This window comes from Hyperoodon ampullatus, assembly GCF_949752795.1.
Source record: "Hyperoodon ampullatus genome assembly, chromosome: 13".
NCBI lineage: Eukaryota > Metazoa > Chordata > Mammalia > Artiodactyla > Ziphiidae > Hyperoodon > Hyperoodon ampullatus.
The window spans coordinates 28,824,805-28,835,914 of NC_136926.1; the positions used below are offsets into that span (position 1 = coordinate 28,824,805).

Below are 11,110 nucleotides of genomic sequence, written 5' to 3' on the forward strand. Positions count from 1 at the left end.
CGCCTGCCGATGCAGGGGACACAGGTTCGTGCCCTGGTCTGGGAAAATCCCACATGCCGCAGAGCGGCTGGGCCCGTGAGCCATGGCCGCTGAGCCTGCGCGTCTGGAGCCTGTGCTCCGCAACGGGAGAGGCCACAGCAGTGAGAGGCCCACGTACCACAAAAAAAAAAAAAAAAAAAAAAAATCTTCTAACAAACAAAAGCCCAGGACCAGATGGCTTCACAGGCGAATTCTATCAAACTTTTAGAGAAAAGCTGACACCTATCCTTCCCAAACTCTTCCAAAATACAGCACAGGGAGGAACACTCCCAAACTCATTATGCGAGGCCACCATCACCCTGATACCAAAACCAGGTGAAGATCTCACAAAAAAGAAAACTACAGGCTAATATCGCTGATGAACATAGATGCAGAAGTCCTGAACAAAATACTAGCAAACAGAATCCAACAGCACATACACCATGATCAAGTGGGGTTTATCCCAGGAATGCAAGGATTCTTCAATATATGCAAATCAATCAATGTGATACACCATATTAACAAACTGAAGGACAAAAACCATATGATGATCTCAACAGATGAGGAAAGAGCTTTTGACAAATTCAATACCCATTAATGATAAAAACTTTCCAGAAATTAGACATAGAAGGAACCTACCTCAACATAATAAGGGTCATACACGACAAACCCACAGCCAACATCATTCTCAATGGTGAAAAACTGAAACCATTTCCTCTTAGATCAGGAAAAAGTCAAGGTTGCCACTCTCACCACTGTTATTCAACATAGTTTTGGAAGTTTTAGCCACGGCAATCAGAGAAGAAAAAGAAAAACAAGGAATACAGATCAGAAAAGAAAAAGTAAAACTGTCACTGCAGATGACGTAATACTATACACAAAGAACCCTAAAGATGCTACCAGAAAACTACTAATCAATTAATTTGGTAGAGTAGCAGGATACAAAATTAATGCACAGAAATCTCCTGCATTCTTCTACACTAATGATGAAAAATCTGAAAGTGAAATTAAGGAAACCCTCCCATTTACCACTGCAACAAAAAGAATAAGATACCTAGGAACAAACCTACCTAAGGAGACAAAAGACCTGTATGCAGAAAACTAAAAGACACTGATGAAAGGAATTAAAGATGATACAAACAGATGGAGAGTTATACTATGCCCTTGGATTGGAAGAATCAACATTGTGAAAATGACTATACTACCCAAAACAATCTACAGATTCAATGCAATCCCTATCAAACCACCAATGGCATTTTTCACAGAACTAGAACAAAAAATTGCACAATTTGCATGGAAACACAAAGACCCCGAATAGCCAAAACAATCTTGAGAAAGAAAAACGGAGCTGGAGGAATTAGGCTCCCGGACTTCAGACTATACTACAAAGCTACAGTAATCAAGACAGTATGGTACTGGCACAAAAACAGAAATAAAGATCAATGGAACAGGACAGAAAGCCGACGATAAACCCACGCACCTATGGTCACCTTATCTTTGATAAAGGGGGCAAGAATATACAATGGAGAAGACAGCCTCCTCAATAAGTGGTGCTGGGAAAACTGGACAGCTACATGTAAAAGAATGAAATTAGAACACTCCCTAACACCATACACAAAAATAAACTCCAAATGGATTAAAGACCTAAATGTAAGGCCAGACACTATAAAACTCTCAGAGGAAAACATAGGCAGAACACTCTATGACATAAATCACAGCAAGATCCTTTTTGACCCACCTCCTAGAGTAATGGAAATAAAAACAAAAATAAACAAATGGGACCTAATGAAACTTAAAAAGCTTTTGTACAGCAAAGGAGACCATAAGCAAGACAAAAAGACAACCCTCAGAATGGGAGAAAATATTGGCAAACGAAGCAACTGACAAAAGGTTAATCTCCAAAATATACAAGCAGCTCATGCAGCTCAGTATCAAAAAAAATAACAACCCAATCCAAAAATGGGCAGAAGACCTAAATGGACATTTCTCCAATGAAGATATACAGACTGCCAACAAACACATGAAAGGATGCTCAACATCACTAACCATTAGAGAAATGCAAATCAAAACTACAATGAGGTATCACCTCACACCAGTCAGAATGGCCATCATCAAAAAATCTACAAACAATAAATGCTGGAAAGGGTGTGGAGAAAAGGGAACCCTCTTGCACTGTTGGTGGGAATGTAAATTGATACAGCCATTATGGAGAACAGTACGGAGGTTCCTTAAAAAACAAAAATAAAACTACCATATGACCCAGAAATCCCATTACTGGGCATATACCCTGAGAAAACCATAATTCAAAAAGAGTCATGTACCACAATGTTCATTGCAGCTCTATTTACAATAGCCAGGACATGGAAGCAACCTAAGTGTCCATCGACAGATGAATGGATAAAGAAGATGTGGCACATATATACAATGGAATATTACTCAGCCATAAAAAGAAACGAAATTGAGTTATTTGTAGTGAGGTGGATGGACCTAGAGTCTGTCATACAGAGTGAAGTAAGTTAGAAAGAGAAAAACAAACACCGTATGCTAACACATATATATGGAATCTAAAAAAAAAAAAAAAAGGTTCTAATGAACCTAGGGGCAGGACAGGAATAAAGACACAGATGTAAAGACTGGACTTGAGGACATGAGGAGAGGGAAGGGTAAGCTGGGATGAAGTGAGAGAGTAGCACTGACATATATACACTACTAAATGTAAAATAGCTAGCTAGGGCTTCCCTGGTGGTGCAGTGGTGGAGAGTCCGCCTGCCGATGCAGGGGACATGGGTTTGTGCCCCGGTCCGGGAAGATCCCACATGCCGCGGAGCGGCTGGGCCCGTGAGCCATGGCCGCTGAGCATGCGCGTCCGGAGCCTGTGCTCCGCAATGGAAGAGGCCACAACAGTGAGAGGCCTGCGTACCGCAAAAAAAAAAAAAAAAAAGACACATGAAAATAGCTAGCTAGTACGAAGCAGCTGCATGGCCCAGGGAGATCAGCTTGGTACTTCGTGACCACCTAGAGGGGTGGGATAAGGAGGGTGGGAGGGATACGCAAGAGGGAGGGGATATGGGGATATACATATGCATATAGCTGGTTCATTTTGTTATACAGCAGAAACTAACACAACACTATAAAGCAATTATACTCCAATAAAGATGTTAAAAATAAAACGAAAACAAAAAAACACACATTGAGAAAATGAATATAGAGTTAACAACCTTAACATATAGAAAGTGCTTATATCTAAATGTCATCAAGAGGTAGTTCACAACAAATATATAAGTAATGAATAAACATTAAATTATGTTCAATCCCATAAATCCTCGATTATGAATTCAAACAGAATACTTTAAGACTGCCTGTAATACCACCATCAAGACATAACCACCATTTACATTTTGGTGTAAAGCCTTCCAGACTTTCTTCTATTCACTTAGGCATGTGTATAAATTCTTTTACTTCTAAAATTGAGGATCAGGGGCTTCCCTGGTGGCACAGTGGTTAAGAATCTGCCTGTTAATGCAAGAGACATGGGTTTGAGCCCTGGTCGGGGAAGATTCCACATGCTGCAGAGCAACTAAGCCCGTCTGCCACAACTACTGAGCCTGTGCTTTAGAGCCCGCGAGCCACAACTACTGAAGTCCGCGCGCCTAGAGCCCATGCTCCGCAACAAGAGAAGCCACTGCAATGAGAAGCCTGCACACCACAACGAAGAGTAGCCCCCAATCACTGAAACTAAAGAAAGCCCAGCAATAAGGACCCAATGAAAGAAGGGAGGGAGAGAGGGAGGGAGGGAGGGAGGGAAGGAGGAAGAAAGGAAGAAAGAAAGAAAAGGAATAAATAAATAAATAAATAAATAAATAAAATTAAAATTGAGGATCAAAAATAACACCACCAAATGTCAGGGATGGCTCAGAGAAGCAGGCATTCTCATGCACATCTTCTAACAGGAATGTAAACTGGTACAAATCTTCCAAAGAGCAATGTGGTAATCCGCAGTGGTCTTTAAAATTAAATATTCTTAACTCAGCTATTTTGATCCTAGGATTTTATCTGAATAAAATAACCTACTAGATGCAAAATGTATGTATAAATAAGGAAGTTCACTAAATTTATAGTAGTAAAATTCCAATCATCTAAGTGTCTAACGTGGTGCAGCCATTAACATTATGATACATACCTACATTAATTGTAATGGAAAGATGACACAATCATTAATTTTTGAAGGTTATAAACAGTACGTACAGTTTAATCCTATTATTGTTAAAAATTAATACATATGTACATGTGCATAGAAAATAGTCTAGCAGACTAAATAAAAAGATAATCAATGTCTCTTCTCCAGTTACTGGATGACAGGCCTTTGTTGTCTGCCTTATAATTGCCTGTATTTTATAATTTTTTCAATGAGCATGTTTTACTCTTGGAATCAGAAAAAGATTTTGAAAGACTAAAAATGTTTGCGATTAATATCATACAAAGAAAACTGTTAAAATTCTTATAAACGATCAGAGACACAATCACGTGTTCATTTTCCACAAGACTACGTGAGACTCACTCTTAACACAGTGAAAGCAAGATGAAGTAAGAACTCACTCATCATCCGGGAAGACAAGCTGTAACCTCTCTCTTGGTTCAGCTTCACTCTGGCTACTGGGAGACGACTCTGATGGAATTGAAAACTTCCCTTCCACTAAATAAGATGCCTGGACATCAGAATTCCTACACACAAAAATTCTGTTTTAATTGTTAATAACTAAATTATACACATTTAAAATTCACCATGACATAGGACTGTATGACTGTAAAACCAACCACCAGGGGGGTAAAAACAAATAGGGTCCCCAAGGTTCAAAACCATGTGGAAAGCACTGAAAACCTGTGCAGCAGCAGAATGTGTGTATTAAACAAGAGAGTCGTGGAAATCTTAAAGCTAAAGGTTTTTAAAGAGTTAATCCAAACCCCTTCAATCCAAAGGTAAAGATGGTGCTCCATAGAGAATGTTTAGGTTAGGAGGACGGGAAAGTGTTTAGATATTCAGGCATAGGTAAACTTTACACGTTACACAAGATGAGTGAACTATACACATCACATTTGGGGGTGCAGCTCAAATCACCAGCCACCGGGAGGCTGAACTAATACAAAGCCAATATACCACGGACAGAAAGACCATTGGTAGGCCAAAAGGTCACTGGCGTTCAATCCCAAACCTACCCACCCACCACTGATAAGGCGATAGAACAGGAAAGAGATGGTTTTATCTTCTATGTTGATTTTATATAAATGGTCATCTGCCTCAGAGAAAGCTAAAGCTCAAGCTTGGCTGAAAAATTTCACAGAAGTATCAGTATATAGTAGGCTTTAAGAATCTAAAAAAAATCATCTGTTCAAACAATTCTTACCTGTTATCAGCGCTGGATCTATTTCTAGCAAGCGTTGAAACAGCAACGGGCAAGCCAAGATTTGAAGAAAGAGTGACATTTTCCAAAATCTCACTATTACCACCAAGTAATGAATTGGTTAAAAAGCTTGGGAATGACTCATCAGCTATACCTCGAAAATCTTCCATCTCACTGCAACAATAAAAGTATTCTTATAAATCATATATTACCATAAAACTTTTTCAAACGATTAAGAGTACAAGTCCCATAAATCTTAGAAAACTGATAAAATCCTTTTTTTGGAACAGCTCTAAGAGGGGATACTATAGCTGAGAATATAAACATCAAACTATCTTCTTATAATTAACATAATAATGAAACGCAACAGCTTAATTTACTCTTGGATTTTGAATTTATCGAATAAAGAATCGAAGAAGGCACAACACTAATGGCATATACAGACAATTTCTGGGCATCATACAAGCTGGGCACACATTCTAACAGGGAATAGAATAAATAGAACTAGCAAAATCTAGTCCCTGATTTCAAAGATTAAGGATGAGTAAATGGTTTAAAAAGTGAGTCTAGGGACTTCCCTGATGGCGCAGTGGTTAAGAATCCGGCTGTCAATGCAAGGGACGTGAGTTCAATCTCTGGCCGGGGAAGATCCCACATGCCTTGAGGCAACTAAGCCCGTGTGCCACAACTACTGAGCCCGAGTGCTGCAACTACTGAAGCCGCTTGCCTAGAGCCCATGCTACACAATGAGAAGCCACTTCAATGAGAAGCCCTGCACCACAACGAAGAGTAGCCCCTGCTCGCCGAAACTAGAGAAAGCCTGCACGCAGCAACGAAGACCCGACGCAGCCAAAAAATTCAACAAACAAACAAACAAATAAATAAATAAAGTGAGTCTACGGCATTCCCTGGCGGTCCAGTGGTTAGGATTCAGTGCTTGCACTGCCGAGGGCCCGTGTTCAATCCCTGGTCAGGGAACTAAGATCTCACAAGCTGTGCGGTGCAGCCAACAACATCAAAAAAAAAGTGAGTCTGTTCAAAGAAAAAATTTAAGTTTCGTAAAGTATATTTGGGGACTTCCCTGGTGGCACAGTGGTTAAGAATCCACCTGCCAACACAGGGGACAAGGGTTCGATCCTGGTCTGGGAAGATCCCACATGCCGTGGAGCAACTAAGCCCGTGCACCACAACTACTGAGCCTGCATGCCACAACTACTGAACCCCACGCACCTAGAGCCAGTGCTCCACAAGGAGACAAGCCACCACAATGAAGAGTAGCCCCCGCTTGCACAACTAGAGAAAGCCCACACGGAGCAAAGAAGACCCAACGCAGCCAAAAATAAATAAATAAATAAAGATAAAAATAAAGTATATTTGGCACATGGACAAGGCAAAAATGGTAAAAGTGGCACACAAAGGCTAAGTCTGGAAAACACTGGCACAGTCTGTACTACTGATAGAGAACCTACAGTGCATGCTGGCCACTCGTTCGATGGACCCTGATCTCAGAACTCAGGAGACGTTACTCAATTTTAAAAATATTTCAGAGTGCTTATCATGTAAGGGCTGTGTGGAATTCAGTGAAGAAAATAATTAAATCAGGAAAGACTCAAGAGATGAGAGGATATTGGCCCTATACCTTGAAGAATGAGCAGGACATTTCAGGCAAAGTATGAGATAAGAGGGCTGTTAAAGGTGACAAATGAACATAAGCAATGGTGGAAAAGAATTAAAATTTATTGCATACCTACTACCTTAACTCACTTATCCTCGTTTTACAAAAGAAGAAACAAACTCAGAGACTAAACTAGCTAAACTGACCCAAGGTTGTGCAATTAATAAGATTCGCGCCCAGGTATGACTCCAAACTCTGCTCTAAGTTCTGAGGATGTGGTGGCCATAGCAGGTGCTCCACCATATTTGGGCAACGGGTGAGTAAAACCACGGAGCCAGATCCTACAAGCCTTAAATGGTGTATTAGGAAGTCTGGCCTGATTCCATCAGCTGAAAGGAGAGGAAGGGAGAGGGCTTAGCGCCTGGATGGATATTCTAAAAGCTGCCACTACTGATGAGACAGACGACAATGCAGGACTGTGCTGGGGTCGGTGGCAAATCACTGACGTGTGAGTTTAGATATTATGGGCTAATTTACTCTAAAAAGTAGGAAAAGCCTTAAGACCACTAGAAACCTACTAAACTCACCTGATCACAGATGAAGGATTCACACTCCTGGCAGAAGCCTAGCCCTCCCATTCCAACACCCGCCTCTCCTCCTCGACACTGCTGCATCTCTCGGGGCAGTCCTCCCCATGAGCACAAGAAGCCTTCCTCGACCTCAGCCCTGCTATCCCCCAACAGCTACCGCCACCTACATCCGCACTCCCTCTACCACCCAGACCTCCAATATGAGTCACTACCGGCCACCCAGCTCCACGCCTCATCCAAGCCCACTCCCAGCTGGCTTCCGTCCCACCGCCCTAACCAAGGGCTTGTCAACATCACCACTGATCTTCCTGTTGCCAAACCCATAACTCCACGATCAATTTTCAGTCCTCCTTGTCTTGGACCTAACAGAATCGAATTCACACTCCTTCCTCACAGAAGTACTTTCTTCACCTGGTTTCCAAAGCACCACTGTCGGCTCTTCCTCCTCCTTCTCTCCCGGACCTCCACACAGCGAGGGCTCCAGGGCTGGCTCCTGGGTCTCCTCCATCTACCCAGCCTCTCTGGATGAGTGCCCTCAGTTTGAAAGTTTTAATTCCCATATGAAACTTGTATCTCCAGCCTGGGTCTCTCCCCTGAACCTCAGATGTTTAACCACCTACCTGACATTTTCACTTAGGTATCTAACAAGCACCTAAAACATCAATCTTGATTCCATCTCACTGCAACCCCCTCAAGGAAAGCCTGCTCTTCAATCTTCCCCACAGAGAAAACAAGTCCATTCTCTAGTTGCTCAGACCAAACCATCAGTGTGCAATCCCTCAGCAAATCCCAATGGCTACACCACAACCATATAACCAGAACCTGCCATTTCTCACGACTCCTGGTTGCTACCGCCATGGTCAAGCCACACCCTCTCCGACCAGGACCCTCCCTGCAAGAGCCTCTATCTTCCTCCCCAGACTACCCTCCACACACTCAGGTTACCCAGTCAAACAAGCCAAACACTCACTGCTTAGCTCAGAACACTCCACTAGCTTCCCATCTCACTGAGAAAGTCAGTCTTGCTGGCAACAGGGGACTGAGTAACTCTGACCTGGGACCTCCTGCTCCTCTCCCTCGCGCCCTCCACCCCAGCCACCCTGACCTCGCTGCCGTCCCTGGAACCCACGGAGGCTCCTGCGCCTTCAATTCTTTCAGGTCTTTGTGTAACTGTCCACTTTCCCACCAGCGTGTACAGTCAGGCTCGGCATGCCAATCTCCTTGCCCTGCTTCCTTTTTTCTGTAGTGCTATATAGTTCACCAGTTTAACTATTCCCCACCCCACGTTAGAATGTAAGTGCCATGAGGGCAGGGACTTGACCTGTTTTACCAATGAATCTAGAGCAGTGCCTTGCACAGAGTAGACCCTCAATAAATTTGCTGAATGAATGAAGATGTTCAAACTGGGTCAAACCCAGCAAACTTATCACCAGCTATCACGTAAGCACCCTCCTCTCAGACCACAGCCCAGTGTTTTCCTCTCTTCGACATGTCTAACTATCTACATTTCCTCTTCTCGATTTCTACAAACACTTTCAAACTCTCCCACACTAGGGACACAAGAGGTGGAAAACCTGTCCCCACCCTTCCTTTGCACCTCTGCACCACCTTCTCACCTTCTCTCCACAGCCAAGCATCTCACCTGACAGCCTCCCCTTCCATGTTAGGGACACCCAGGATCCTGACCTCAGCTCCATCACGCAGTGCACATCTTATACAGACAAATCTCAAACTCAAATGCCTTCAGGAACATGCACCGTCAGACAACAGGAAAATACAGACTCCACCTGAACCCATTTAAACACAGTAAAAACACTGTTGCCGATCAAAACACATCTAGTGGAGCCTATTCCTGAGGGCAAAACAGGCCTTGTCTAAAACAATCCCTGAGTCATTCTACATCTTTCTGACTCTACTACCATCCTACCCTACTGAAAAACCTCCTAACCAGTCTTCACAGGCCAATTCTTGCCACTCTACAATTAATTCTCCACGTGGCAATCAAAGGGATCGTAAACCATAAGCCAGGTACCATACTCTTCCTGAAAACTTCAGTGAGCCACCTCATCTGCACACCCCAGCCTCACTCACCACATAACGGCTTTTCTGTTCCTATAATACTCAAGCCCATCCCCACCTCGGGGCCTAAATACTATTCTAGATGTCTGCACAGCTAGCTCCTTCCTGACATTCACCTCAAATCAAAGCTCAACTTCTAAGAGAGTTGATCCCTTATCATGAAGTCAAATGTACCCCAGAGTCCATAGTCATTTTAATTTCTGCCAGCACTGATCACTGTCTGTTTTTGTATTTGTCTGTCTTCTTCCACTAAAAAGATTTCTCCCTAAGAGCAGAAACTTTGCCTATCTGTCCATCAATCTTCAAACTCCTGCACAGGGGACTTCCCTGGTGGTCCAGTGGCTAAGACTCTGCACTCCCAATGCAGGAGGCCCAGGTTCGATCCCTGGTCAGGGAACCAGATCCCGCGTGCTGCAACTAAGACCCGGTGAAGCTAAATATATAAATAAATAAATCTTTTAAAAAATAAAATAAATTCCTACACAAGTCTTCCAAGTAACCTCCTCACATCTAGTCTTGTAGTTACTAAGTTACTCATTCACTTATAAATATATATACCACATCAAAATGTATACCATCTCTTTAAGGGTTATCTCCACTTAGAAAGAATCAAATCCAAGAAAATCCAGATATTAAGCAAAGATCATTCATGCAACAATCATTATCAAAAACAAACGGTGAAAGACACTCTGCCTGGCTGTGTGAAGCAACAATAAGGTGGCTCCCCTCAGAAAGCTGACAATCCCTACCCACTATGATACAGTGCTAAGTGCAGGAATAGAGCTTTGCTGTGGGTGCAACAGTAACACAATCCAGGGGAAGATTCCTCCAGATGCAATCTACTGCCCAGTCTCTCTTTTCCAGAAAGGACTACACTTGTTCTAAGCCATCTATGGACATGCCAATGTCCATCTATGGACAATACAATATTATCTTTCCTTTTACTGCATTTGAACTAAGCAGCCAGCTTTGGGATTTCTCTTGGTATGTCCTTAAAGCAGTAACTTCAAAACATCCTGCTCGGGCTTCCCTGGTGGCGCAGTGGTTGAGAGTCCGCCTGCTGATGCAGGGGACACGGGTTCGTGCCCCGGTCACGGAGGATCCCACATGCCGCCGAGCGGCTGGGCCCGTGAGCCATGGCCGCTGAGCCTGCGCGTCCGGAGCCTGTGCTCTGCAACGGGAGAGGCCACGGCAGTGAGAGGCCCGCGTACCGGAAAAAAAAAAAACAAAAAAACATCCTGCTCGAGTTTACTGATATTTAATTGCTTTCATTTCATGTCTGGATACATAAAATATCATCTGCTGTAGTTGTCGACTGGAAGCCTATGTGCACAACTGAACACACTTAAAAGTATGAGCTGTGGGAAAAAGCCAAAGTCAAACTTCCCCAACGTTCTAAGATACGCTTT

The 11,110-nt window shown here is 43.0% G+C and overlaps 1 protein-coding gene across 1 annotated transcript in view; it reads right to left on the minus strand.

Annotated features, from left to right (window-relative positions):
- CEP192 (centrosomal protein 192) overlaps positions 1–5,591 on the minus strand; it is an 87,289-nt gene extending 81,698 nt beyond the window's left edge. The window contains exons 1-2 of the mRNA XM_079718011.1: positions 5,421–5,591; positions 4,615–4,740 (exon numbers count right to left, since the gene is read on the minus strand). Of these exons, the coding sequence (XP_079574137.1) occupies positions 4,615–4,740; positions 5,421–5,587 (293 nt within the window). The 5' untranslated portion in view covers positions 5,588–5,591. The remainder of the gene's footprint in view (positions 1–4,614; positions 4,741–5,420) is intronic.
- Between the last annotated feature and the right edge of the window lie 5,519 nt (positions 5,592–11,110).